General features: G+C 50.4%; 10 protein-coding genes across 10 annotated transcripts; 6 read left to right on the top strand and 4 right to left on the bottom strand.

Annotated features, from left to right (window-relative positions):
• Nucleotides 1-4,862: 4,862 nt before the first annotated feature.
• N7506_001997 (HAD family hydrolase) lies at nucleotides 4,863-5,787 on the bottom strand (the record flags this gene model as incomplete). The annotated part of the gene is made up of 4 exons (XM_056951293.1): nucleotides 4,863-5,344; nucleotides 5,424-5,533; nucleotides 5,602-5,623; nucleotides 5,691-5,787. 4 exons carry the CDS (start codon nucleotides 5,785-5,787, stop codon nucleotides 4,863-4,865), a joined length of 711 nt encoding a protein of 236 aa, XP_056817208.1.
• Nucleotides 5,788-6,168: 381 nt separating this feature from the next.
• On the top strand, nucleotides 6,169-7,911 carry N7506_001996 (GNL3/Grn1 family GTP-binding protein; the record flags this gene model as incomplete). Its single annotated transcript, XM_056951292.1, is given in 4 exon segments — nucleotides 6,169-6,190; nucleotides 6,254-6,348; nucleotides 6,405-7,478; nucleotides 7,495-7,911. 4 exon segments carry the CDS (start codon nucleotides 6,169-6,171, stop codon nucleotides 7,909-7,911), a joined length of 1,608 nt encoding a protein of 535 aa, XP_056817207.1.
• A 485-nt stretch (nucleotides 7,912-8,396) lies between these two features.
• On the top strand, nucleotides 8,397-9,495 carry cbfA (uncharacterized protein; the record flags this gene model as incomplete). The annotated part of the gene is made up of 3 exons (XM_056951291.1): nucleotides 8,397-8,549; nucleotides 8,681-8,814; nucleotides 8,961-9,495. The coding sequence occupies 3 exons, from the start codon at nucleotides 8,397-8,399 to the stop codon at nucleotides 9,493-9,495; spliced, it is 822 nt and encodes a 273-aa protein (XP_056817206.1).
• Nucleotides 9,496-10,640: 1,145 nt separating this feature from the next.
• N7506_001994 (putative SIR2 family histone deacetylase (Hst4)) lies at nucleotides 10,641-12,460 on the bottom strand (the record flags this gene model as incomplete). The annotated part of the gene is made up of 2 exons (XM_056951290.1): nucleotides 10,641-12,070; nucleotides 12,121-12,460. 2 exons carry the CDS (start codon nucleotides 12,458-12,460, stop codon nucleotides 10,641-10,643), a joined length of 1,770 nt encoding a protein of 589 aa, XP_056817205.1.
• Nucleotides 12,461-13,631: 1,171 nt separating this feature from the next.
• Nucleotides 13,632-16,770, top strand: N7506_001993 (mediator of RNA polymerase II transcription subunit 16; the record flags this gene model as incomplete). Its single annotated transcript, XM_056951289.1, has 10 exons — nucleotides 13,632-13,667; nucleotides 13,726-14,070; nucleotides 14,128-14,371; nucleotides 14,426-14,889; nucleotides 14,948-15,167; nucleotides 15,218-15,337; nucleotides 15,391-15,501; nucleotides 15,555-15,821; nucleotides 15,879-16,010; nucleotides 16,061-16,770. The coding sequence occupies 10 exons, from the start codon at nucleotides 13,632-13,634 to the stop codon at nucleotides 16,768-16,770; spliced, it is 2,649 nt and encodes an 882-aa protein (XP_056817204.1).
• An 883-nt stretch (nucleotides 16,771-17,653) lies between these two features.
• N7506_001992 (60S ribosomal protein uL29) lies at nucleotides 17,654-18,333 on the bottom strand (the record flags this gene model as incomplete). The annotated part of the gene is made up of 3 exons (XM_056951288.1): nucleotides 17,654-17,885; nucleotides 18,131-18,270; nucleotides 18,331-18,333. The coding sequence occupies 3 exons, from the start codon at nucleotides 18,331-18,333 to the stop codon at nucleotides 17,654-17,656; spliced, it is 375 nt and encodes a 124-aa protein (XP_056817203.1).
• A 336-nt stretch (nucleotides 18,334-18,669) lies between these two features.
• On the top strand, nucleotides 18,670-19,481 carry N7506_001991 (putative vesicle transport v-SNARE protein Gos1; the record flags this gene model as incomplete). Its single annotated transcript, XM_056951287.1, has 3 exons — nucleotides 18,670-18,735; nucleotides 18,786-18,899; nucleotides 18,978-19,481. The coding sequence occupies 3 exons, from the start codon at nucleotides 18,670-18,672 to the stop codon at nucleotides 19,479-19,481; spliced, it is 684 nt and encodes a 227-aa protein (XP_056817202.1).
• Nucleotides 19,482-19,779: 298 nt separating this feature from the next.
• On the bottom strand, nucleotides 19,780-20,933 carry N7506_001990 (mitochondrial ATPase complex subunit ATP10; the record flags this gene model as incomplete). Its single annotated transcript, XM_056951286.1, has 2 exons — nucleotides 19,780-20,416; nucleotides 20,500-20,933. The coding sequence occupies 2 exons, from the start codon at nucleotides 20,931-20,933 to the stop codon at nucleotides 19,780-19,782; spliced, it is 1,071 nt and encodes a 356-aa protein (XP_056817201.1).
• A 1,168-nt stretch (nucleotides 20,934-22,101) lies between these two features.
• Nucleotides 22,102-23,496, top strand: N7506_001989 (phosphotransferase family protein; the record flags this gene model as incomplete). Its single annotated transcript, XM_056951285.1, has 3 exons — nucleotides 22,102-22,107; nucleotides 22,177-22,828; nucleotides 22,898-23,496. The coding sequence occupies 3 exons, from the start codon at nucleotides 22,102-22,104 to the stop codon at nucleotides 23,494-23,496; spliced, it is 1,257 nt and encodes a 418-aa protein (XP_056817200.1).
• Nucleotides 23,497-25,080: 1,584 nt separating this feature from the next.
• On the top strand, nucleotides 25,081-27,449 carry N7506_001988 (DNA-directed DNA polymerase IV; the record flags this gene model as incomplete). Its single annotated transcript, XM_056951284.1, has 4 exons — nucleotides 25,081-25,453; nucleotides 25,508-25,680; nucleotides 25,729-26,226; nucleotides 26,280-27,449. The coding sequence occupies 4 exons, from the start codon at nucleotides 25,081-25,083 to the stop codon at nucleotides 27,447-27,449; spliced, it is 2,214 nt and encodes a 737-aa protein (XP_056817199.1).
• Nucleotides 27,450-27,732: the final 283 nt, after the last annotated feature.

The following is a 27,732-nucleotide window of genomic DNA, read 5'->3' as shown; positions in this document are numbered from 1 at the left end:
ATATCTGAAAGCTCTTTAATACCGGGGGTATCATTTGTGTTCTATTCTGGAGTTTTGGAGCCCAGCTCCAGAACATTTATTCTTGTCGACTCCGTGCGGAACGCGTAGCCCTGGAAAGCCACATACCCAACTTGGGCCTGTTTCCTACGCTTCCAAGGTTTTAACGATGTCTCGGAACTCAAGATCTCCACTATGAAGTAGATCCATCTGTACTTGTCAGTACGTCTGAACTACCAGCACTCATATAGGAGAATGTACAGGGTAGACGTTTGTCACCAGGACCAGTATAGATGGAAGTAAACAAAGGATCCAGGGTTGAGAGTTGCGGAGAGCCTTGGGTCGGGTACCATGGATACTTCCCGTAAGTACGGAGTAAACCATACACCGTCTCTGCAGCGCCTTTTAGACGCTCCAAAGTAACACAAACGGAAACGTAAGAATCCCAGTTCCTGCATTAGCGTCATGTCTGATCCCTGGTCACTGCAAAGCAAATCATGTCCACTATTATTCTATAAAGGAATTAAGAAAGATATCTGTGGGTACAGAGTACTTTCGTACTAATCCTTAATTGTGGTGTTCTAGTCTAGACATTTACTCCGTACTTGTAAACTGGTAAACTGGGACTTCGCGACAACCTTGAAATGGTGACATCTAGATAGGTGCCCATATACTTACCCGTACCTAGGTAGTCGCGGTGATTGGGCTTGCATGAAACCCTACATATACTTTACGAGTGGCAGTCACGCCCAAATCAAGAATCCTGGTCAAATTGTTCCCGATTCCCCGTACCAGGAGCCTGGAGGCCGGAAACCCAGGCTAGACGGCCGGATGTACTCTTCCGCGCCAAATCTGTGGGTGTGATTCTAGGATCGACAGTCACCCCGTATACTGGTGCTCGCACCCAAGTGTTTATAGCAGACTATTGAGTCCTGAAGCAACTGAGGCCCAACTATCTGCTACTGGGCTGTTTGGAGCACTGTTCCCCTGGACGCTAAACCAAGTTCATACTAGTGAGGGCGTATGGCAGCGGTCAGCCAAGACAGACTAAATATCAATAGTCGACAGATCCCCCGTCGATCACTCAGGGATCTGCCGAGCTTTGTGTATTCGCCTTTTCTTTTTTCTTTTTTCCTCTCAGTGTGGCGCCCCTCTATAGTACTTTGATGGGGTGTGGTTACTATCTCCCCCTGTTTGGATTTCTCCAGGCTCCAGCTCAAAGTGATGTGTGACACCATATCGCTTCCTGGGGATCTGGTTGGGCCCCTGCTCGCCTAGGCGCTAATCGTCTTGGTCCTAGAGGCTCCATGCAAGCAAGTCACGAGCCATTGCAGAGCCAGTTCCCACACCCCCTTTAGTTGCACATGTCATGAGAGCTCCGGCAATCCGGAGGGGAGTACCTTGAGGCCATGGTAGAATTCATACTCGGGACACTGTCTTCGGCTTCTCCCAATTTCGATTCGCCGTCTGCCGAGCGGCAACATTTTACATGTCAGACGCTTCCCTCTAGTTTTCAAGTCAAAGCCGACAGCAAAAACGTTCAAGGACGTTAGGCGACGAGCCTAAAATTATGGAGTGTGGAGGTCCTCGAGTTTCGGCCTTTCAAACGTGATAGGGCCTGTCGGGAACTCTAACTCTGTCCTAACTCATCCGCACATGGGATACGTACGAATAGCGCCACCCAACAGGGAGAAAAACAAGAGCCCAGATGAACCGGTCAAACGGAACGTTCTGAATAGCTGGAAGCCACAGGCTTTACCCCTCGTCGAGTCATTGATCACCCCCAAGGACTGCTCGATTGAGCAAAAATGATCTGACCCGAAAAGCCGCCAACGCTCCAGTGATCCAAGGGTGATCACACTTGATCAGCCAGTCGCAGAGATCGGGATGGTTGGTAGTGGGGACAATGGCCAACAGGGGTGATCCTATTTCTCCCCGGAGAAAACATCCACAGTCAAGACCTCTTTTGAGACTGGCAGCTCCACGTACTCCGTAGATCATGAGAGGGTGCACAACGTGGCTCTTAGCTTCTCTCTGCCCAAACTTTGTCGTTGCTCTGTAGATTTGAAATGCCGTGATTGACCTCGCAGCGGATTCGCATTCGGGTTTTGACTCAAGCTTTTCCGTTGCAGGCGGTTATCAGAGTTCCCATATCACGTTGGCACTTCCGATGACGACTTCGGATGGCCTCTCCCTTGGATGGTGCCAGGCCTCGTCTTGGCGCGTCATGCCCCACAGGTCCCATGGCCCAAGTCATTTGTACGGAGTAATTGTACGGCTATAATTGTATACGGAAAGATAATAAGAAGTCTCCGTACTACGGTCCCGAGTAGGAAGTACCGAGTACGGAGTAGCGTGGGCATAGACCAATTCGAGATTGCACTGGTCTGACCGAAAATATCCGATGTTACTTTGCCTGTACGGCGGTTAGATGGACTGTTAGATACAGTATGTGTAGATTGTGCGCATTACTTTGTACTCCGTACTCCGTAAATCCTTGACCGTATCTATGGCAGTGTTCAGTGTTCAGTGTTTGAAAAATACGCAGTACGGAGTACTCCATAACCAGAGATCTTCAGCATTAGGGGGATCTGCTATGACGACCCCTGGGTCGATCCGCAACACATGCATTTTCGCACGGATCCCCTTGACTATTGATTGGATCTGACTTCGACCGTTTCGCTGGTAATGCAAATCTCAAATATCGGGTTTTGTTTTGTCATCTTCCGAAAAGGAGAACAATTCCCCGGTGATTTGCAATGATCTACGAATGTGTGACAGCACCTCATTTCCCCCTCTTTCCAGTGTATAAGGCTTGGGCACTGGAAGATCACCAACTTGACGTTACGGATGGTGAAACGGATCCTCAGATCGTCCTTAATGCCCCCGCTTCTCAAATCCCTGTCCATGGCGGTGCATTGCTTTACGAGGTTCTTTTTTTATTCTCTTTTCGAAACTGACTCGTCATCTGCCTCCGACGTTCTAGGGCGAACTCGGAGTATTTCGGTGACCCAAAGTAACCCACTGGCTGGGCTGAGCTGTGTGATAGATCCAGCAGCTCTCCCTTGTGGCGCTGAGCAGATCTGTGGCGGTGCGCAAGTGTCTCCATCGCCCTGCATGTAGCGTGCATCTCCTCCAAGGAGACATTGTATTTGTCACATCGGTGGGTCCAGAACTCGAGCGCGCTCGATTTGGCATGAGCCATCAAGGAACGGTCTGCAAGCTGACTGGAGAGCTGTTCATCTCGGTGCTTCCCGATACTGCAGTCCAGATCGGAATCCTGAAAGCGCGTCCAAAACCTGCTGTGTGTGATGAGATTGCATTTTGCCCCTCATCCGTCATCACACATTTGGAGTATCTCGAGATTCCTCAAAGTCTGCCATTTTCATGTATTCACAACGGTAACTTTCATTTCTCTCGCTCACTGGTGATATTCAGGAGTCTGCATTTGAGCCGTCTTCTACCGACCCGTGCGCAAGATGCAGAAGCCTGGTCCCCCTTGCATGTGTCCTCACCGGCAAAACGACTCTTTGTCTGGGTCAGTTGGGGAAAGCTTTGTTCTCGCCCGAGCTTCTCCAGCGGCTAGGATGTGTCCTGTCTAAAGCGAGATACCCCGATCTACCAATTAGACTCCGAGTCCTTTTGCTCCCGTGTTTTCCGACAGGCAATGCACATCCTTGTGACAACTGTTGAGAAGCTACTCCGTATGTACTCCATAGTTGCAGCTACGAATCCAACGTGCAGAAAAAGCTTTGAAAAGGCGTGACCACTGCTTGTTGAATCCAATACCTGATGAACAATGACCTATACTCAACGCTGAGGTGATCCTCGGGGTTACATTTCCGTACTTTTCAGTCTGATTTGATATCCACCCACGACTCAAGCCTGCATGAACAGTCGTTCGCAGCCCGCCTTGCCATATGATTGGATCACAGTTCAGCAGCGGGTATGATTACTTGCTGCAACGTCCTGCTGGGCGAATCCTGATTTTTTACCTGCAAGGACTACGCTGCTGCAGGATGCAAACTTACGAGTGAGCTGCTCGCCCACGCCACGGCTGGCTGGGACGATTGATTCACCGCGCCAACTGCTAGCTACACAGCTTAATCCTTGCCGGCCGAATCAGCTAGACGGGCCGCCATCCTTGTAAATAAGACTCGTCTGCTGTCATCGTACAAACCGGTGGTGCAGCAGCGTCAGCAGCCCAGATCTGTGCTCGATACCCAGATATTCTCCACTTAGTCTCGATTCCAAGGTTGGCTGCACATGGCGGTATATGGAGCTAGATCATAGGTCCTTTTTCGTGAAGATCTTGCACCTTGCCTGACCCGATCACGCTACCGCCGGGGAACAAGCTGAACTGTTCTCAACATTTCGACTCCTTGGTTGTATCTTTGTAACGTTTCAAAGTACTGTATGTGGCCCGGTGGAGCTCCGTAGAAGGGACATCATTCACCCCTGCCCTGCGCTGATTATCCCATTGGCTTCACAATTAGCTACCTGGTCCCCGAGATATGAGATCGGGCTTCACAAGGTTCGCCGTTCGTGCATTAGTTAGTTTGCTCTTTCGCACAATGGCGGAGGACAATGGCAATCATTTGCTGGATATGATACCTTATGGGGACATTTCAAACTGGACTTCCACCTATGTCAGCGCGCAAGCATCCCGACGCCTTCGCAGTTTGTTATCAACAAGGATCTTTGAACATGTCTCAGCACAGCTTCGTACATAGTCTAAGTCTATATGAAAGAAGACAAACAGAAAGAAAGAGGCCTGATGATAATGCTGTGTGACGTAACGCCGGGTAACCCCGTTATGCAGCCATCTCCAAGGACTCTGTATCGACCACCATGTTGGCCACCATCTATTGGTAGGCATTCTTGATCTCAATATGCACACGGCCATCGACGACTTCCTTCACCGAGACGCTTCGCAGGTCTTCCACGATCCAATCAGCACCAGCCTCTTGGAGCTTCTCGAGCGAATGCGTCGTCTTGAGCGCAATCACCTTGAACCCAGCAGCCTTACCAGCCTTGATGCCTGATGGAGCATCCTCAAGTACGACAATCGATGTGGATTCCTCAAGACCAAGCTGCTTGCGGCCAAGCAGATAGCAGCGGGGATCAGGCTTGCCCAGCGGTACATCAGCTGCTGTCACAAGGTTCTTGGGGTGGGTGAGTCCCATCACTTCCAACCAGCCGTCGATGAGTGCCCGTGTGCCGGATGTGACGACTCCCCAACGCGCACCAGCGTTCTCGAGGGCAGTGAGGAGGTCGCGACCACCGGGGATCTCGACGGCGTCGGAGCCATAGTCTTTCGGGATGCGGCCTTCGACGTAGTTGACGTCTGGAGAGGTAAGAAACGATCAGCTTCTGACAGGATGAAATTGGAAATCCCAATCGCATGTATTTTCCTTTATACTTACAGTCCCAGTTGGCCTTGGTCTGGTCGTACAGTCCCATCACATCAATGCTGCGACGGCCATGCGAGGTGGCGAGGATAGTCTTAGGGTCGACGCCCAGCTCTTCGCCAATTCTGGAGAATGGGTTCGCGTTAGAAAAAGACTCATGTCGAAGTCTTGCGGGTGTCAATCTGGTACTCACTTGTGCCAGTGCTTCACAATTGCTGTTCAACGCTGTCATGTTAGTATATGTTTCTTCCTCCTGGTGACGCCGAATGAGGGGGGTGGTACCATCTGTGGAGTCCACAATTGTGCCATCAAAGTCAGAGAGGAGACCATCGAATGTATGGACCTGCGGGGGCGCAGAGAAGGATCCTGTTGCTGCCATGGTGGGGGAGGGGCTGTTGCGCGGGGAGTTCGGGAGTGTTGAATCGTGCAGAGGTAGGGCACGAAGAAGTGTCAGAGGGTTTGGAGAAAATGGTATGTGAGAAGGAAGAAGTTTGAAGCCAAAGGATCAGGTTATATTGGTAGATAGAGGGCTAAGATGTCATAATAGTAAGTTCTTGCTTATTGTACGATGAGATCGAATGAAATTACCCAATTTGGAAATCGGCCCGACCCAGGCGGTTAGTCATCGGCGGTGGTTTCGGAGATCGGTGGTACTGATTATCCGCTTATCGCCAAATCTTGGCGCTCAACTTTTTCTTGCGGGTGAACTTATAGATTTTGCTAGGCAACGCTTCGTGATCTACAACAGCGTGCATTCACTATGGTTACTAAGAGTGGTTTCGGTAAGACTACCTGCCACACTTCTTGGGCACTATATCCTGGGCAACAATTCTAACGCTCTACAGGCAAGACCTCCAAGCGGGTTCCCGTCCGCCTGAGGCACAAGATTGAGAAGTCTGCCGTTCAGAAGCAGAGAAAGCAAAAGAAGCTCGCAAAGAAGGTACGCCATATATACAACCCTTCACAATCTGACAGTCCATTGACAAGTACTTGCAGAACCCCGAATGGCGGTCAAAGATCAAGAAGGATCCGGGTATTCCCAACCTCTTCCCCAACAAGGAAAAGCTCCTCCATGATATCGAAGAGCGCAAGCGCCTCAGAGCCGAAGATATCAACCGCGCTCGTGATGAAGCCCGAGCCCGTAAGGCCCAAGGCTTGCCCGCGGCGCAAAACGGTAGCGAGGCCGTCGACATCAATGAGGACGACATGCTGGACGATGATATGGAGGGTGACGACTCCAACCCCATGGCTGCTCTTCTCGCATCAGCACGCGCTCGCGCCACCGAATACGATGAGAACCAAAGCGAAGATGACGAAGAGATGGACGAGGACGACGATGAGGATGACGACGATGAGATGGATGAGGACGATGAGGGTGGTGCACTGCTTGACGGCTCTGCTCCATCAGTTACAGCAAAGTCTTTCACAAAGGAGAGCTCACGACGCCAGTTCGACAAGGTCTTCAAGCAGGTCACTGAGAACGCTGATGTCGTTCTGTACGTGCTTGATGCTCGTGACCCCGAGGGCACCCGCTCCAAGGACATCGAGCGCGAAATCATGGCTGCAGACAGCGGCAACAAGCGTCTGATTCTTATCCTGAACAAGATCGATCTGGTCCCACCCCCGGTTCTCAAGGCCTGGTTGATCCACCTCCGCCGCTCCTTCCCAACTCTTCCCCTCAAGGCGTCTACCGGCGCTGGCAACGCACACAGCTTCGATCACAAGAAGCTGACAGTGAAGGGAACCGCTGATACTCTTTTCCACGCCCTCAAGTCATACGCCAATGCTAAGCAGCTGAAGAGATCCATCTCTGTCGGTGTCATTGGATACCCCAATGTCGGCAAATCCTCCGTGATCAACGCCCTCACTGCACGCCTCAACAAGGGCTCAAGCAATGCTTGCCCAACTGGTGCCGAGGCCGGTGTCACAACCAGCCTTCGCCAGGTCAAGCTGGACAACAAGCTCAAGCTTATCGACTCCCCCGGTATTGTCTTCCCCTCCGCTGGTGACAAGTCCACAAAGAAGAACAAGAAGCAGGAAGAGCAGGCCCGCCTCATTCTGCTCAACGCCGTCCCCCCCTAAGCAGATCGAGGACCCCATTCCCGCAGTCAACCTCCTCATCAAGCGTTTATCGGCTTCTGAGCAGCTTATTGCCAAGATGCTGGAGGTCTATGGAATTACTGCCCTTTACCCCACCAGCCAAGGTGACAAGACCACCGACTTCCTCGTCCAGGTGGCTCGCAAGCGCGGTCGTCTTGGAAAGCACGGTGTTCCCAACATTGAGAGCGCCGCCATGACTGTCATCAACGACTGGAGAGACGGTCGCATCCAGGGCTGGGCCAACGCGCCTGTGCTCAATGTGGTCGCTTCGACCGATGCTCCGGGCAGCGCCGCTGCGCCCGGCGCCGACACCACCCAGGTTGTCACCGAGTGGGCCAAGGAGTTCAGCATCGAAGGCCTCTGGGGCAACGGACAGGGTGACGACGAGGAGATGGCCGAGTAAGGGCACTTCTCTGTCGTGTTACGAACTCGTTATCTCATTTGATTCTACCTTTCTGGATACCAAAAAGTGGGCGTTTTATATTGGCATTCCATCGTTCCCTAGATTCTCAATCTCAATGCAAAAAGAAAGATTCAATTAATCCATCCATAAGTCTTTTTTTCCAGCTCAGTAGACAGTCATGTAGCATGCAGATTTAGCAATTGTCAAAAACACCAGTAGCATGAAGTTCAAGTAGACATCACCGCCAAGCCCCCACCGCGGGAGAACTCCAACGCGTTAGCGCGTTCTCCTTGCAACCCTACCCTCGAACTTGAATCCGCGACTTTAAATTGAGACCAAGAGCAATCCAAACACATACCCCTCGACCTCAGGACACTTTATAAAACTGGGCTTTTGCAAAGGCGCAGACAGAAACGCCTCCGGTCCCTCGAACGCGATCACAATCACCAGCGAAATACCTCATCGCCACTTCACAACCACACAAAATGCCGCCTCGCAAATCCACATCATCGGTCACACCTGCCGATCCAGATGACTCGATACTTCAGCATTCATCGCCCGCGCCACAGCCTGACAAGCCCGTCTATGCGACAGAGCAGCAGTTGAAGGCTCGTGCCGAGGCGGGCGCCAGCATCGAGGTAAGCAGAACACCCAAAGCGGGCATACAGACCATGCATTGGATCTTGGGAAAATACACTTCTCTGTCCGCTGCTCTGTGCATTGTGTTTGCGTTACGAGTCAACCTGGACTAATGTACAATCGCTCACAGGACTATCTCCTCCCTCGATCATTGACACTTCGTCTCGCCAAGTCGGTGCTGCCACCTAATACAACAGTCCAGAAGGATGCCGTACTGGCCATGCAAAAAGCTGCTACGGTCTTTGTCTCCTACCTTTCTTCACAGTATGTGTACCGTCACAATTGTCCAATCCCAAGACTTAGCACATCAATGATTCCCTCCCCCGTGGCCCGGACAGGGAGCACATTAGTGCGCCGTCGGGGTGCCAGCCACTTTACATAAATTTCAGTCAACTAATGCGGTCATACAGAGCCAACGATGGAACCCTGAAACGCACGATTGCCCCAGCAGACGTCTTCAACGCCCTTTCAGAGCTGGAACTGGACTCTTTCCGCGGCAGACTTGAACAAGAACTCGAAGCCTACACCGAAATCAAAGCCGGGAAGCGCAAGCCCAAGAAGGCTGATGCCAATGGCTCTGCGCCAGATGCGGCGGATGGTACAATTGAAGCAGATGGCGATGTCGAGATGCTCGATAATCCCGCCAAAAAGGTGAAGCGCGATGAGGAGGGACAGACTAGTGCACCTGCTGGCGGTGAAGAAGATGGTGATGAGACACAGGAGGATGAAGTCGAGGAAGAAGACGAAGAGGAGGAAGATGAAGAGGCCGAGGAAGAGGAGCATGATCATGGTCCACGAGAGGATGATCTTGAGGTAGTTGAGGATTTGGACCGGGAGCCTGGGGCCAAGAAGGGGCCCTATGACCCTGATGCTGAAGACACTGATGAGGATGATGATGGACCTGGTAGTCAGCTTCGGGAGAACCTTGGCGTGGGTTCAAATTGAGAATCTCAAGAGGGATTCTTACGGTTCTGAACCGTTCTACCTATACAAGATCATGCCGATATATCCATCAACACCTGGGCAGTTTCCAAGGTTGGTGTGGATGGATATTGGAACTCTGGGAGTGGGATTACGTCCCAGCCTGTACTATAAATTAATGATAAATGGTTTCTTGTATCAAGTCCCGATGTCAAGGTTGTTGCATGGCCACTTGCGCAGCTTCCAACCCTCCAAGGTTTCGTATCAAGTAGCTTTATGAGGCACACGGGTGGACATCAACGTATATTTCTTCGCCTCCAGGGCTGTATGTATCCATGGATCTATCTATCCCTGAATTCCAATATTGGTGCCCAGGTGTCCCGAGGTCAGGGCAACATTCCGGGCAAGTCGTTGTATAGCCGGCGGGCATTTGTCTGAATATACAACAACCAACCTTTGAACTTTGAAGAACAACCTCAAAACCTGAAAGCCCACGAGTGTTATTTGGAACGTTGCAACGTTCACAGCTTGCGAGTTCAGAGGTTTTTAAGGTTCCCAAACATCCCCAGGGCTGCAAAATGATGCAACTGTTTTGGCCACCTGCCCAGGTAGGCAGCGCTCAGTTCGTATTACGAATAAACCCTGGAAGCCTACAGCAGGTAGCACAGTACATACCTGGGTACTTCCAAGGTTGAGCACGGAAAAAGAGCCAGTGAGATCAAGTAAAATGTATTAAAAAATACAGTAACCCATGAAAGGCATAATATTTGACACGAAAACCCCATGCAGACCTCAGATAAAGATGCATAGGCGAAAAAAGAGAAAAAGTGAAAACAGAAAAAACCGATATGGGTACAAGCCAATGCTTGACCACCAAACGCCCAGCCAGCCCATGCAGAGAACAGAAAAATGTCTATCAGTGGTATCTTTCGAAAGAAGACAGGAATAATAACCATCCAGCGGAAAGACAGACGATGCAAGTAAGAGTACACACCCCGAAAGGAGCAGGTATGAAGAGTCCCAAACAGAGAAGGAGAAGATGAAAAGGGCGAAAATGAAGCTAAAACCGAAAACGCCAAGTTGACAAATCATGCATCATGTCATTGAAGATGTGGTCATGGAAGAGGGGAATATGTGATCCCGGGACCATGACGCGGGCGTTAAAGAGGTTATGAAGAAACCATAGTCGGGACAGAGTCGAGGTTGATATCTGCCATGTCTGGCTTGCCTTCCGAGTCGACAGGGGAGATATCCAAGGTTCCGTTGTTCTTTGGATCCCCTGGAGGAACTGGACACATGATCTTGGCGTTGAGTTTTGAGTCGGTGGCCGCAGCGCGGGAGTTCTTGGTGACGCGGGTGTTTTTGAAAGCAGTGAGTTTGGCGTCGGGCTTGACGGGAGCGGGCGTCTTTTTGGCACGCTTCGCAGTGGTTGTGGCAGCGGGTTTCTTCGCGGCAGGCTTGGAGACCGGTTTGGCAGCAGACTTCGAAGTAGCCTTGGGTGCAGCGCTGGAAGCAGTCTTGGATGCAGCTTTGGGCTGGCCCTTGAGAAGATCGGTGATTGAAGGACCCCTGCTTGCTGGGTTCGTGGTTGCCTTGGCCTTGGTAGCTTTGGTGGCACGTTTCTTAGCGGGCTGCTCGTCACGACCCGAGGGTGGTGAAAGGAGGCCAGTGACGTCGCGAGTGCGCTTCTTTGTTGGAGTGATAACCACGGAGACATCTGGAGAGGCATGGACCTTGAGGGATCCCGGAAGCTGGGGCATAGGCTCAGGTGATGACTCGTACTCGCACAGCTCGTTGTCGCTAGACTCCCAACACTTCAGGTTGGCCTGGTTGGCCACTTCATCGCATGATCCTTGGACAATCAGGTCAAAGCAATCGGCGAACTCCTTGCCGGTAGGCGGTTCATTGTTGACGAACATGGTCACACCATCTTTGCGACTCCGAATCTGAGAACACATGCTCTTGACAAGTCGACGGACTCCGGGGATCTTCAAGCTGGTTCCGGCAACGATCAGAACACGGGGGCGAGATTTGACGTCGGCGTTCATCACGGAGGTGATTGCTTCTTCGTCGGGGTTGTGCTCGTTGTAAAGAACAATGCGCGGGCGCATACGGCCGATTCCGTGGCTGCGCAGACCACCAATCTGGCGCGTTTCATCATTGATCGCACACTCCTCGCAAGCGGGGGGATCGGCTTCGGTGAACATATCACGGTTGAAGTCAGTCAGGAAACGGCACTTTTGACAAACCATCTTCTCGATACTGCCGTGCAATTGAATAGTGACGGGCCAGTTGCCCTTGATGTTGAGAGGGATGTCAGTAGCCAGCGGCTTCATTTGAGTCTCGATGCCATCGATATTTTGGGTATAGAGGCGCTTCAGGCGACCCTCGGTACCCAGTCGGGCGAGCATTCGGTGAAAGGCGGTGGGCTTAGTGTTCTGAGCATCTTCGGAAAGCGACCGGACCATTTCGTGGAATGGGGCGGTCAAAGCGTCATCTCGGTAAACGGCAGCATCGAACAGGAGCTTGCCGGATGACTTGAGGCCATGTTTCTGTTGCAGGGAACGGAAGAGACCGTCCGAGGAGCGGAAATCAGGAACTATACGGAGTTAGATATACAGGCGGCAGAATCCCAAAGCAGAAACTTACTGCCCGCAGCGGTGGAAATGCCGGCGCCAGCAATGACGACAACATCTTTTTGATGACGCAGAGTTTGCACCAGCAAATAGTGTTGATCAGATTGCTCGTGGAGAGATTTGGAGAGATCGAGATATTGGGTGGTTCGTTCCTTGGGGAGTGGGTTGCGTCTCCTCTTTGCGGGACGGGCTTGGCGTGCAGAACTCTCAGCGGCAGACTGCTCAAACTCAGCCTCCAGTTGGGACGAAGGAGATGGATAGCGAGATTCCGGGCCTGGAGAGGATCGTGGCGAGCTGGGAGGCAGGGAGCTCATGTCCGAGCAATCGGATAGGTCGTCGTAATTGAGCCCCATGACTGCGAATGACGATGGAATGGGCTGAGACGTTTAGGTCACGCAACGAGGTAAGATGCGTAAGGGGAGATCGGAAGAAGTAGCGGGTACCTCTGGGTTGCTCAGAGACCGGAAAACACTGGAAAAATCATGTGTGCCGGGAGAAATCGAGAGGAATCGAGTACGGGAAGAAGAGCTCGGGGAGAAAAGAAGGAGAGAAAGGAGTAGAGGGATATTCGGGTATTCAAGTGTAGAACCAGACGATGAGGTCAGCCCCAAGGATTTAAAGGCCTTTAGGAATGGAGCTAATTTGAGGAGAAAGGGGGAAATAGAAGAAAGGCAGGGAAAAAATAGAAATAGAAATAGAAAAAGAGTGCAAAGCGAAAGAAGTCTTTGTTTTGGCCGTTGAAAGCTTTAGAATTCGCAGCGGAATGTGGTTGTGTGGCCGATGGGACTGGAGAAGAGGCCTGGTCAGTGCTGAAACTGTTTTGATGCGAACCTCTCCGGAAGAGTTTAGACGCTGTGCTGGCTCTACTATTGTGGGGGAGAATAGGGGATGAATGGGTGGAAAATGGGCAAAATCCCCGAACTCGAATGCGCCAAGTTCGACAATAGACTAATTGACGATTGTCGCTTAAGATCAATTACGTCCATTGTTGCTATTCTGCTGAAGTGTTTTTGTTCTGATATTGTGACACTTCCACCGCCAATCGCTGATTGGTCCTGCCCGTTGGATGGTCCGAGGTGTCCTCTGATTGGCCCACCACCGTTGGCAGGGCTACCGTCACATGATGTCACGAGGTCTGACTAAGGGGGAAACAGGTCCAGACGGCATAGGCCTTGGAATAGACTCATATAGACTCATCTGAAGTGTGGATGTTTGAATCCTGCGTGTTCGGTGCTGGTTTGGTGCAAATTCAGAGAACTATAGGACTATTTCCTTCTCCCCCCTTTCATTGTGGCCCGGCTTTCCCCTGTTCTGCCCATTAGCCCATTAATCAGCACTCGGGATTCAATGGTCTGGGCGTTTCTATAGAGTCATGCTGCAGCGGGATTGATTTGATTGATCAAGAAAAAACCTGCAAATGCCCCTGATCATGGAGGAGGGCATCAACGTGGATGACCTCTTTGGAGAGCCTAACTCCTTGGAGTTGGGCTTGCCCTCTGCCTCCCCAATCAAAGGACTAGCCCAATGTTTAGACGAGATGCGCTTATTGGGATGCTGCCAGTAAGCTTTGGAATGCCTTTGTCCCTTCTCCACATTCCAGAAACTGACATCTACTCAGGAAGATTGCATGGTCCCGGTTGGGGTGCATTGCGTCCATTTCCTCGGACGGGCTCCGGGTGATCGTCCGCTATCTCCAGTGCCGTCCGTCAGATGGCAAATGGGTACTCGGAGAAGAGTCCCCCTGACGCCAGTGATGGAGGCCCATAATGGGAACCAGCTGGCTCATCTACTTTGGAATGAGACTGGCTCGGACCTGGCCGTCGTGGATTGTTCGGGCCGCATATCCATATATTCCATATCAATCGCACTGAACAGCATCACCGGTCTGCGGCAGGCCGCCTTCGACTCTGGCGATGATGGAAGCCAGGTGGTTGGGATGATGTGGCTCAACTCTCAGCGTTTTGTATGTTGTGTTCCTCATTCGTTACAGTAGGATGTATTGACTGACTCCCCAATGTAGATTCACTCCTTTCATCAGGCAGCCAAGGTCAATGGTCGATGGGCGTATTCGCCCTTCCGCCGACGTCCCATCGGGCCGTTCCACCCAGCTAATAAAGGCGCCTTGCTCTGTGTCACAAGAGCCGGCCAAATGAAGCTGATTTATCAGAACCCCGACAGCAAATGGGCCGAGCTACCAATTGAACTCAAAAGTACAGGGTACTCGGATAGGTTATTAACACATGCATCCATGACTGCCACACAAGGTATGTACTCTACGACCTCAGCCTCCCTCTGCTTTGACTGACTGCTCGATGCAGCCGGTATCCTGCTTGCTACATATTCTGCATGTCAGAAAATGTGCCTGTACAGAGTCCACATCACCTGGAATCCACCACAGTGGGAGCCGACCCAGGCGAAGCAGCCAGGCCAGTATCCTGTGCCCAGCATCCGCTTGATCCACTGCAAGGTCGACATGCCAAGCAATATATTGAATGTCAACCACGGCCTCGACCATTCGGATAATTCATTGCCATTTTCCAATACAGTGTACTCATTAACTCGATTGGAGATTATGCCAGGGCTGGTGGACAGCCCTGCAGGGTCTTCAGCTAATCCTTGGATCCTGGCTATCTTCTCAAAACCTTTACATGCCCCGCATGAATACCCAGAGCAGCTGGGCCCGTCAAGTGTCATTGTCAGATGGCACTTGGAGTCTGCGCAACAAACACTCCATCCCAAGTTCGACGAGGTGGCCTCGAAAAAGAGTAACGCCCAAGCAAAGGTGTGCATCACATACTACTGTTCTTGATGAAAAATTGGAAACGCTGACCATTCCACAGCCCCAAATGGAGTTGCGCCGCTTAGAAGATATCAACTGTGACAAGTACATTGTGTCCACCGAGTTGGTGGAATATGGATCTGGACTGGCTGTTACTTACGAAGACGGCTCAATTACGTGCTATGATACGAAAACAATGGTCCCTTTCACTGGACTTGACGACTCAAGTACAGTCACCTGCCTCGCCCAGGCTGGGTATCAGTACCCCATCGAACCATCGGGTATGCAGCATCATGTGCTTCTTTGAGATATGAGGCTAAATGTCAAGCAGGTCTCCACATCACCTTCTCTCCTAATTCATGTGTTGCCGTCACGCTGGACAGTGACGGACAGACGCAATTGAGAGTGATGGAACATTCTTTCGGTTCCACAGAGGGCGCTTACGACGAGAGTAAGTGCTATCTTGCCCGGCTATCTCACACTAATACTAATCCAGAGATATAGACAGGTTTTCTGCCGCGATAGCGGCCTTGACGTTGACGTTTTGTCGGGGATGTGGAGGCGATTCTAATACAGACGACATTGTCATGGTTGCCCTCCGGCAATTATCACCCGGTAAGTGCATTGCAGATTCTCGTAGTAGAGTTGCATGCTGATGCTTCTCCCAGATGCCCAAACCTCATTTATCAGTGAGGTTTACCGCGCATTGCCAGTCAATTGCAACTTCACCGCAGAACAGGACAAATTGATGAGTCATCCCTATATACCTCGTTGTCTCAGCCTACAAGCGGCACTTGGATTTGGAGGCAGACTCAAACAACGCAATCTCGCATCGTCCGTCCCATGGGCGATTCTTCAGCTCCGCCATGCCTCAGTGCTATATGCATACTTCTTCCAATACAACAAAGTTGGACAAACAGAATCGCATGATCCAGGTGAGTTACACAGCAGTCGGCATATATACCAAGTCCTTGGTCACTAATGAACAACAGATGTCCTGCGCATGGTGTTGGGCAATACCAAATGGACGCTAGACTTCTCCCACTTCATCCTGAACGAGATCTTCGACCTGGCAGATGAGTTTGAAGATGTCTTCAACGACCCGGAAGCATTCACTCAGAAACGTAAGACCTCCTTCATCCCCCCAGCTACAATCCCAATCTAACCAAACCAGTGAAAACCACCACATCCCTCCCCCTCCTAATCCTCCTCTCCAGCATGTCCCGCGCCTTCCTCCGCTTCACCTGCCGCGGCCTCCGCGGCGTCCACGCCGGCTTCGCAACCGCAAACCCAGCATCCCTCCTCGGCGACTCCCGAGTCTACTACACCGAAATCTGTCAAACCCTCGAGTCCTCAGCCGTACGCATAGACGTCTACGAGAAGTTCCTCGCAGGCGTCGACTCAGCCGTGAAACACGCCTACCAAGGCGCCGGCTTCGGCGACGCCGAACGACCAGGTCCAGAAAAAGAACTCCTCGTCAACGCACGCATTCCCCCCGTCCTCACGAGCGCAGTGGCAACACTCCTCCGACAGACCGTCCCATCACTGAAATCAGAGATCAATCGCATGGCCATCTACCTAGGGGACTATAGCTGGCTTGGCTTTGGGAATGATCGCCGCACCGCGCTGTACAGGAAGCAGCGCGAGGTGGATATTCTTAAGAAATGTGCTTTGAGGCCGCCGTTGCCGCTGGGTAATGATGGGCGTGTAGCGCCGCTTAAGAAGAGGCGGTGTGCCCGTTGCTGTGAGGTTTCTGGGGATACGAATTTGCCGAGGTCGCTTTCGTCGTTCAAGATGATTGCGAAGTTGGGGTTGTTGAGGTCTTGTCTTTGTGGGGGGGATGTGGATCCTTCAGACGGATTCTGGGGAGCTTGGGAGTCATGAGAATGGGGTTGGGGATGGGGCTGGTCAGACGTAGGCTTAGCTTGGAATGATATTATATTATGTGGACATCATTGCGACGTGGTGTGTGGTGGATTAAGATATTTGGCTGATATACTTGCTCAATCTTGATTGTCATGATCACACCTGTTTCCTATCGTATATCCAATCCTGAACGATCTCAAGGTTGCCAGACAGACGCTGTGGGGAGGACTGTAACGAATTGATATATGGGACCAAGTAATACGCAGCTGCAGTAGTAGCAGTAGAAGTTGTATTCATTAACGTCCGAACCCTGCCAGGCGTTGATGAAAATACTACTACTACTACTACTACTACTACTACTACTACTGCCACTGCCACTGCCACTGCCTACTACTTGGGTCCCATATATGGGATGGCCCCGGAATGGATGTAGGATTATCCTAGATCTAACACAATGTGGGCCGTCAAGTGGACTACATCCATGGATGCGTATGAAGTTAATAGCAGGTAAGAATTCACAGAGATCCTCATTTGACGGAAGAGCAAGAAGATTGTCTAAGTCATGTCATGTCAAGAGTCGATTTGCATCCTATTTAGATACATAATCAAATTCCATTTTTTTGGATGTAAAAAAAAGATGAACCGACCCCTTCACAAGCTTTCAGGTTCACATCGTCACGTCCTGCTTGTGTCCAAGGCCAGCAACGTCTTCCCACAAAACTCCATATCCGAACAAGTTCTGCGTTTAAGCCTGCAATAATCCGTTAGTGTTGGGTTCGACTGCGGGGTTCCTGGTAGATCATATCATCGGTGGCGAGACAAGACAAAAAAACGTAGAAGACAATCCCGTGCCTGTGCCTCATTCCACCAACTCAATGCCCGGAACTGATTGTGGGAAAGGTCATACCTTAACGGCGTACTTGCGCGCAGGGAAGTGGATGGCACGCTTGCGCTGCTTGTCGGTGGTCTGAGTGCGCTCGTGCTTGGTAAGACGGCGACGGATCTCACGGGTGAGCTTGGGGCGGAGATCGAGAGGAAGGTACTTCTTGTTCTTGTAGAAGAGACGCAGCTGAGCACGCTGGTTGGCGTTGATGACGGTGAGAACGCGAGCGATCGACTTGCGAACCTCGCCGCTAAAATGAAAAATTCCAGTCAGCATTCAGATCTCGAAATTTTGTTGAAATCCCCCGTATCGTATCGTGTGCGCAAGATTCCAGTTGTTGATCCCTCCTCTTCCTCGTCGTATCGCAGTGTTGGTTGTCGGCTGTGATATTCTGGTGTCGTTGTCTTGCCCGGTCGGGTTCAAAGTGTGTTCCATGCCGCAAATCTCCAAATTTCCTTCCGCACAACAAAACGATCGGGGGTGTCGGATACGCACATTCTCTGAGTCTTGGTGGAGGCACCGGAGGAGATCTTCTGAACGCGAAGCTGGTTAAGCTCCAGCTTCAACTCCTCGAGCTGCTTGGCGAGCTCATCCTTGTTCTTTCCCCAGAGCTGACCAGCCTTGACCTTGGACGACTGCAAAAAAGAGAGGTTCGTTAGCATTGTGATACAGGGCGCTTTCACGGCATCACGTACCATTTTGGCGGTGAATTATGTGGGTTGTCGACGTTGATAATTGAAGATGTCCGAGGGTCAATTTGCACTGGTTGTGGGACTAGGGCTAAGCGAATTCTGTGCCACTAAGCGGGTCACGTAATCACCCACGTGATACGCTTTTGGCCTGAGGCCGCAAACATGTGTCTCTTCCCGATTGGGTTTAGCCTGACTTTAGTCTGACTTTCTACCCCGTCATCGCTGCAACTTACGTAGACCGGCAGGTAGCCACTTGCCCTTGAACTAATTGTCCGGGCCTTGGTAGACGAATAATCTCAACTTCTCGGACCTTTTGCATTCCTGACTTATTCGTCTACTACCATGGCGACCACTACTGGCTCTGGATGGACACAACTCCGACAACAAGCCCGGTCGCTGGAAACCCAGGTACCAATAAATCACCACCAAACCAACAGTGTAACTAATGAAATGGATAGACCGAGAATCTCTTCCACACATACTCACAATTCGCCTCAATCACGAAGCCTCCACAAACACCCACCGAGGAAGAGCTACGGCTCGAATCGCAATTGAAAGACCTCCTCGAAAGAGTACGTCGACTCCAGGATCCGACAAGAGCGGAGGAACCCAAAGCAGGGGGACCAGCTGGCTAACCCAGACTCCGACAGCGTGAATCTCTTATCTCTCAATTATCTCGTCTCCTCGACTCCGAAGCCACCCTCACATCATCCGCCCTGAAGCAAAACAACGTCGCTCGACACCGCGAAGTGCTTCAAGATCACCGTCGCGAACTCAACCGCCTCACCTCAGCAATTTCAGAGTCGCGCGACCGTGCGAATCTACTCTCCAATGTCCGCTCCGACATTGATTCATACCGCGCATCGAACCCCGCCGCCGCGGAGGCCGACTACATGCTCGAAGAGCGGGGCCGAGTCGACAACAGCCATAATATGATTGACGGTGTGTTGAGTCAGGCATACGCTATCAATGAGAACTTTGGGATTCAGAGTGAAACCATCGCAAACATTAATCGGCGCATTGTCGGTGCTGCCGGCAACGTGCCTGGCATGAATTATCTGATCGGCAAGATTGGCAACAAGAAGAGAAGAGATGCTATGATCCTTGGATGTTTCATCGGGTTCTGCTTTTTGATGTTGCTTTTCTTCCATTGAGCGATGTCCGCGGGAGATTGCAAACCTGTCTATTTTTACCTCTGTGCTTTATTAGTACCATGTCGGCTGCTCCTCTGGCGAGCAGATTTCTTCAAGGCGTTCGGGTTTGGGCATTTCTTCCATTTTCCTTGACGGGAGATTGCAACCGGTTCAGCGATAATTTTTGCGCCTGGCTTTCATGACGTGGATCTGTTATCTATTCTACTATACACATTCTCTATTGTATGTACAAATTAGCTGAGCGGGGAATCATATCATACACACAAGACTCCAGTCGAGGTAGCCTTCACTTCAGTAATCAATATTTGCGATTCGGGTCCTGCGCTTGCAGCGCAGCCTTCTTCTCCTCGACAAGCTTCCGCACGCCAGCGTTGAGACCCGCCAGCTCAGCTGCATTTGCCGGACCACTGCCGGCCCAACGAATGCGACATTCGGAATCAACAAGGTAGACATATCCAACTTTCGAGTTCATCATGCCAATAGTCTCCTTGAGAGCCTGAACAAATCCTTTTTGCACAAGGAAGTACCGCGAGTGCTGTTCCTTCGCCAGCTTCTGTCGCATGCGCCACATGAATGTTTTCACAAGGAACGCCTTCATGCGGTTCTCCTCCAAGTTGATATCAACCCTCTGAACAAAACGCCCGCCATCGGCAATAGCTTCCACCAGACCGGGGTTTTGCTTCGGTCCAGTGAAGGTCGCAACTTGAGTCTCGGCCCACAGGCTCGAGAACAGGCTTACAACACTGATGCTACCGCGCAGCTGGGTCGTTGTGTCTTGGGGATCTTTCGGGGATGCCAGGGTGACACCACGCATATTGGGGAAGAAGAGGGCTCGATCGGCTTTGAAAAGACGTGGGTTTGAGACGAAGGTCTTACCTTCGGCGAAGCGGAGGTTGGACCATTCGCGGAAGTAAGGTTTGGCAACTTGCTTTGTCCTATGGGGTGCACGTAAAGTTAGCATTGATCCGACAAGTTGGCAGTATGGCACTCAGTGATATAGAGTGAAGTAGGATCTTACAATTCCTTGCGCCGCTTGATGTGTCGATCATAGTTTGTGAAGTCGTCGCGACGCTGGCGCATCGATCGTGGATCAACGCCGGTGTTCTCTCCTTCTAGCGGTGGCTCCGGGCTACCAATTGGTCGATCAAGACTGGGAGGGACGAAGTCTGAATCTCCAGGCTGGGGGCCATCCTGACTGGTCGGGTTCTGCTTGAATTCAATGGCACTCGTCAGGCGACTTCTTGCCTCGTCTTTTCTGGTTCGGAGCACGGGCGAGGGGTCTTTGGTGTCGGTTGTGTTCTCGGCCTTGTTTGCATATTGGCGCGCAGCGAATGGCCTGGCCCGGAGGCGTGTGAGAGTGGCTGGGTTGCGGAATTGGCAGCTTAGACAGCGGCCACTTTGCAGGAGCGAGAGATCGGCCGCTATGGCCGTGGGGAATGCAGATTTCCACATTGATGCTGACTATTTGTCGGATTATAGGGTGAAGATTGTGTGCGGTTGTTTGACGGGAGGATTGTTCAACTCTGCAAGCTGATACTCGACTTGTTATCGCATCATATCGCGGTCTCGGATGAAAATCCATGGTCACATGACATTGTCTTTTTGGGACATATTGAACTACATCGTACTTACACATCAATTCTAATGGACAACTCGGGGATTTTAGTGGAACCAACCAATTCGCCAGGATGCTTGTCGTCTGTTCGTTATGAGGCAACCTTCAGTTCTGGTGGGTAGTAGAGTATGAAGTCTAAAGGAGCCTTGGAACAACTTCTAAGGTTGAATTAAAGCTTGTATATTTCTTTGAGTGACGCGAATATATACAAAATTGCCACGATGTCTAAGATTTGGTTTATTTTAGCTCAATTGGAATCTTATTCAAGCTTGCCCCAGGTTCAACCTCGAATTGCGCTATACTGAGACAAAAATTAGGGCTACCAGAAATGTCCATGGATGTTTCTCAGACCTTAGCGATTTCTATACACAGTTCAAAAGTACACATATTCGGGATCCCCCAAAGTCCATCGCGTACCGGCTTCGGTCGTCGCAACGAGTATACCACGGAGTCTGTGCCGGTACGCTGTTTGTGACCTCCCGAGGTCCTAGTTACAACACGACCTCATATATAGCTGAAGCGTCCCAGAAATCTCCCTAAGTAAGACTCACATATAATGTATCCAATTACGTATGGCTCATATAAGTATTTGAAACCCTTGGTGTCTGGGCAGTTTAGTCTTATAGGCGCCCTCCGTGGACGTAGTGTTATAGTGTACCCGCCCCTTCCAAGGTTCTGATGTTTGCCTTCTGCAAGCCCATGTGGACTGGTTAGTGACAGATAACGCTTGTTAACAAGTCTCGTTAACTTGCCTACGTGTGACAGTAACATTATGTCAGCATTGGTGATAGCCCTGGAGTCACAACACTTGTCCAAACACGTTACGAGACGGACGAGAGAAATGTATAAAACACTGCCAGACACGCGTAAATTCTCTCGTTTTCACCAAGAAATGAGAAACCTACAATATATCGTTCGCCTTTCACGCTTTCCAATTACTCATCGTAAACTTTCGACTCGTGGGAAGATGCCAGACTCCCATTTATTTGAATACACGGCCGGGAGATGGATGTACGTCGGATTGTCATGGCCTTGCTTTGCATTCTACCCTTGTGCTTCCAAGGTTTACTTTGACCATAGATCCATCCACTCACAATCAAATTTAGCTACAATGACCATAAACGGCAATACGAAAGAAGGCGGGCTTTCAACGTCCCTGAACTCAAGCGACTTGCAGCAACATCAGTTCATCGGAAGGCAGAAGATGTCTCCACTCTCGAGAAGCTAGCTGAGGGAGGTTTCAATCGAAGTTTCCTTGTCACCATGAATGATGGCTTCCAACTTGTTGCACGTATCCCTTACCCGGTCACTGAGCCAAAATTCTTCGCCATCGCGAGCGAAGTTGCCACGATGGATTTCCTCCGTTCTCAAGGTATACCTGTTCCGAAGGTCGTCGGCTACTCTGCCAGTTCGGACAACGCTGCGGAAACAGAATATATATTCATGGAGCTTGTGCAGGGAAACAATTTAGGTGATATATGGTTTGAATTATCGGAAAAGGAGAGGATAAACTTGGTGTATCAAATTGTTCGGATGGAATCTCGACTCTTGTCCCTACGTTTTCCAGCAAGTGGGAGCCTCTATTACAGCAAAGATTTGCAAGATAAATCCAGCTGGATTGACATTCCAAGCACACAGTCTACCAGCAAGCGTCATTTCTGTATTGGTCCTGATACAACGCTCGGGTTATGGTATGGCAAAAGATGTGATTTACCGGCTTCGCGTGGGCCATGTAAGTGCTAGTTTCCCCAAGTCTCCCCGAATTATCAGTCCATAACTCTCGAAGACATCGATTCTTTAGCGGCCTTGACTGCCGGTGCCAAGAAAGAAATCGCATACCTCATGAAGTTTGGGCAACCTCTGCAACCCCTTCAGCGTCTCCGTCGAGAGATCTATAACTACCAGACACAGTCGCATTTTGAGCATATTGCGAGTCTGAAAAAATATCTGCATATGGCGCCTTATCTCATACCACAGAACAACTCAACCATCACCCGTCCCGTTATGCGCCATCCTGACCTCCAGCCAAACAACATATTCGTCTCTGACAAACTGGAAGTCACTGGCCTGATTGATTGGCAACCCAGCGTTGTTCTTCCGCTTTTCCTACAATGCGGAATACCAAGAAGTATACAAAACTATAGCAACGAGGTCTCAGAATCATTGCAGATCCCTCGTCTTCCAGACAACATCAACGATTTGAAAGAAAGAGAGCAATTTGAACAAGTCGAGCTTCTACGCAGACGCCAACTCCATCATTCCTATGTGAATTTCACGGCAAAGTACAATTCAGAGCATTACGATGCTTTAGAATATGACATGAGTACTCTGAGACGACAGCTATTCCACCACGCCAGTGCTCCTTGGGAAGGTGATAATGTGAGCCTCAGGGCTGATTGAATCGCTCTTTCAAGGGGTTGGGCAAAGATGGATACTTGGGGGAAGCCACAATGCCCAATCTCGTTTTCAGAGGAAGAGTCGAGCGAATGTCTACAGTTGCAGAGTGCCCAAACCGAAGCAGATGAACAAATGCAGGCTTGTCAAGAAGCAATTGGGGTAGGACATGAGGGGTGGGTGCCTGCCGAATTGTACGATGAAGCAAGACAACGTGAAAGGAGATTGATGGCGGACGCCTTAGACGCGGCCGAATCAAATGAGGAGAGAACAAGAATAAAAGAAAACTGGATTTTCGGGGACTTTTGTGAGGAAGACTATTTGTGAGAATGAGAACATTCATAATCTTTTCACTCCTTGTATCTCATCACAAGTCTATACCTCTGAGCTCACGAGGTCATCTGCAAGATATTCACTTGAATTTGGTCAGTATAGGTATTCCACCACCTTCCTATCTGGGCAGGTCAGTCTGGATGCATTCTTAGGATGTACACTGCAAATATGATGCGTTTATGGCCAGTATGGGAGTATATTGTCATGTACACAGTAGTGAAGTGTCAGTTAAAAAGCCAAATAAGGGCTGCCTGGTATAACAAATACCAGCTGGGTGAGGTGTCGCATGTCCTGATTTCGCGCCAGCTTAATCCCCAAAGGGCCCAATCCTCTCCATCTGTTGGGTCAGTTTCCTTCCTTCCCGAAGTACTTGGTTCGAATCCTAGTCCCGATGTCCAGCTGAATTTGTTATCTCTTTTTTGCTTTCCTTCCTTTCCTTTTCCAACACACACTCTCTTTTTTGCTCCATCACTTGGGACATGCACCATAGCTCTTCCCATTCCTGTAGAACGCAAGGTTGCAACAGCCCTGAAATCTGCATGAGAAGAATGGGCACATCCAGTCTGTTGCAGTACCGATCAAATACCCGTACGCGACTCACGAAGTGATGTCCAGGTTCCTAAGTTGTGCAGTTTGTGGTTTTATACTTCTGAAGGCGGTAAGGCATTGGTGATTATCTGCCAGGCTCACCGCCGGATGACGTTGTTGAATTCTGCCACATATAAGCAACAGGCTGGGGTTTCGAGTAAAATACGAGCTTACTGCGTTGGCAATGAAGTCCTTAGAAGGTTACTCTCAGTGATCAGCAGCCCTGATAGCCCAATTGACGAGATCCGAAGCTCTAGTATTGCAAGAGATCAGCAATGATAAGACCTTTGACAGTGGTTTACATGCGTGTTGAGGTGAAACGGTCAGAAAATATATAAAGAGCCTTGAACTACAATCTTATAGGATCTCTAGGATTGACAGAAAGACCTTCGAAGTCTGAAAATATGACCTGCATGACTAGGCAAAATACAAACAAATATGCAGCTATTAACGCAGGGGACCGAAGTCTGAAGGCAGCAGCGGATTTCTTGGCATTAAGCGCGCCGTTGGAGTTCGGAACCTTTGGAACCATTCAAACTGTCCAAGGGACCAAGGAGATCGATGCCTTGGTCCCTTCAAATTACCAACGCAGGATGGAAAGAAACGTCAGACCATTATCATGACTGTCCCTGATTCGATCTTTTTCTTTTACTGGATACCGAATCAGTCATGACGGACCAACTCACCAAAGAGAGTTTCTTTGCGGCTCTTGATCGTTTGGACGAATCCGAGGATGAGCATGGCAACCGCGGGCATGTCACGACCCCAGGCTACGACATGGCCAAGCCCAAGGTGCAGAAAGTCGCTCTTGCCTCGGACCATGGGCCAGTCTCACTTTCTCGAAACTCCGACCCTCAAAGTTTGTGTGACATAGAGCGCGAAAGCGCCGAGTCATCAATAGCTCCCAATCCAGTCTCTGTCAATCGTCCAGAGTTGATCGAAATCATGCCAAAGAGAGCTGGGCCACCCAGCAAGAGAAGAAAAACCAATAACGTCAAGCTCATACCCGACGGCCAGAAAATCTTCAAGGGGTTGGTTTTCTGTGAGTGACTCGGAGCTTACTCTCATTCTGGCTTTACTGACCTCTCGACCACAGTCTTTTGTCCAAACAATGATGTTTCCCCATTCAGACGACTGCGTATTCAACGAGCACAAGAGTATGGTGCTCGGTGGAGTCGCGAATGGTCCAGAGATATCACGCATGCGATCCTTGATAAAGGGTTGCAAATGAAGGACCTTCAGAGCTACCTGAAGGGCGAGGATTTACCGGTCAGTTGGACCACAAGCCAGCCCGCATCTCTACTGACAAAGACATAGACAAGCATGGTCGTCGTCAATGAATCCTATCCTTCCGAGTGCATCCAATTCCGCTCGATTCTCAACCATTCCCAACTTCGATTCCGTGTCGATGGAATGACTCCAGTTTGCCAACAAGCAGAGCCGGCAGTGCTTGTATCACAAGATACCAACTCACCCCCTTCACGCGAGAAGCCTAACCAACTGGCGGCCGAAGTTGACAACAGCCAAAAGCCCGGCAGAGGCAATCATTCAACCCGACAAGATCTTGCGTCTCAATCGAGTCAACCTTTCGCTGCAGGCCAGGTCGCACTTCCACAAAATTCGAGACACGAAGACAGGACCCCACCAAACTCGTTGAATGCACCTTTGATCAGCACTATACCCGAAAGCGACCCTCAAGAACTGATGGATCAGTCCCACAAAGATGTGGCTGGCGGGCAGCCCATACAGCAAAGCAATTGGGAGCGCGACGCTCTAGATGATATCATAGATGAGGCCAAGGCTACGAGTCATCTGGTAAGTAAACCCATAACATGACCAGGCTTGAAAAAACTAAGCAGTATCACTAGCCTTTGGATCTGATGGATTCCCCGGATGACGGCAACGAAAATGGCGCCCAAAGTGACAGTGAAAACTCGAGTTCAGAAGAGTCAAATCCAAGACGGAAAGCACATACAAGCGAAAAGAACCAAAAAACCGAGTGGACACAAGGTTTCGCCTGTATGCAGAAGTATGATCCAGAAGTGAACGAAAAAAGTCCCAACAGTGGAACCATTGACATACTTCAACAAATGCTCGACTACTACACCAGAAACACTGACCAATGGCGCACACTTGCCTATCGAAGGGCTATCGCAGCTCTGCGGAAACAGAAAACAAGGATCACAACTAAGGCACAAGCCAGGGCTATTCCTGGCGTGGGACAGCGTCTAGCGGACAAGATTGAAGAGATTGTGATGACCAATCGTCTCCGTCGCTTGGAAAATGCAAATAACAGCCCCGAGGATTTGATCATTCAACAATTCCTCGGTGTATACGGCGCTGGTCTACCCCAGGCTACAAAATGGGTCGCACAAGGATACAGTTCCTTGACCGATCTCTTGGAAAAAGCTTCCCTCAGCAAGTCACAGCGTATAGGAGTGGAGCGTTACAGCGACTTTGCCCAACGAATCCCCCGCAAGGAGGTAGAAGCCCATGGTGCAATTGTTCGAAAAGCGGTGCAGAGTGTGGATAAAGACATGCAGGTGATCATCGGGGGTTCTTACCGCCGCGGGGCACTCACCTGTGGTGATGTTGATTGCCTCATCACAAAGCCCGGTTCAACAATTGAGCAGATTCGCACCGTCATGCTGGCACTCGTCGTGCCAAAGCTGCTCAACAGCGGGTTTCTCAAAGCCAGTCTTGCTATCTCGTCGCATTCGGATGGCTCAAAGTGGCATGGGGCCTCGGCGGTACCCGGTACCGACTTGTGGCGCCGTATTGACTTGCTATTTGTTCCTGATGCTGAGATCGGCGCGGCTCTGATATACTTCACCGGTAACGATATCTTCAACCGGAGTATGAGGTTGTTGGCTAGGAAGAAAGGCATGTGCCTCAACCAGAAGGGACTGTACAATAACGTGCTACGTGATGGACAAGTGAAATTGAATGAGGGCAGGCTGCTTGAGGGTCGCAATGAGCGTCGAATATTTGCTTTGTTAGGTGTACCTTGGCGACCACCCGAGCACAGGATCTGCTGATCAATCCTTGTTCATACCTAATTTGAGACTGTTTTTCAAGATCAATGGATCAGTCAATACTATCTCTTCCGCGCCAAGAGGGCGATTCATGCAGCTCGATTAACGCCAACAGAACTGGTCAGTCTATGTCGATCTGTGTTGTGCTGTAAACACCCAGGTAAGGAAATTAGCGTATTGATGCACTCCGAAATCAATGAAGCACGCAACGACAAAGAAATGCATTCATTTTCAAATCGTATCTTCCAATAAGCATGCGTCTTATTTATGATTTTCCTTCCAAGGT

Source organism: Penicillium brevicompactum, assembly GCF_028827555.1.
Source record: "Penicillium brevicompactum strain IBT 35665 chromosome Unknown utg000001l_segment0_segment0, whole genome shotgun sequence".
NCBI lineage: Eukaryota > Fungi > Ascomycota > Eurotiomycetes > Eurotiales > Aspergillaceae > Penicillium > Penicillium brevicompactum.
This window is presented reverse-complemented; position numbering and strand designations above follow the sequence as displayed.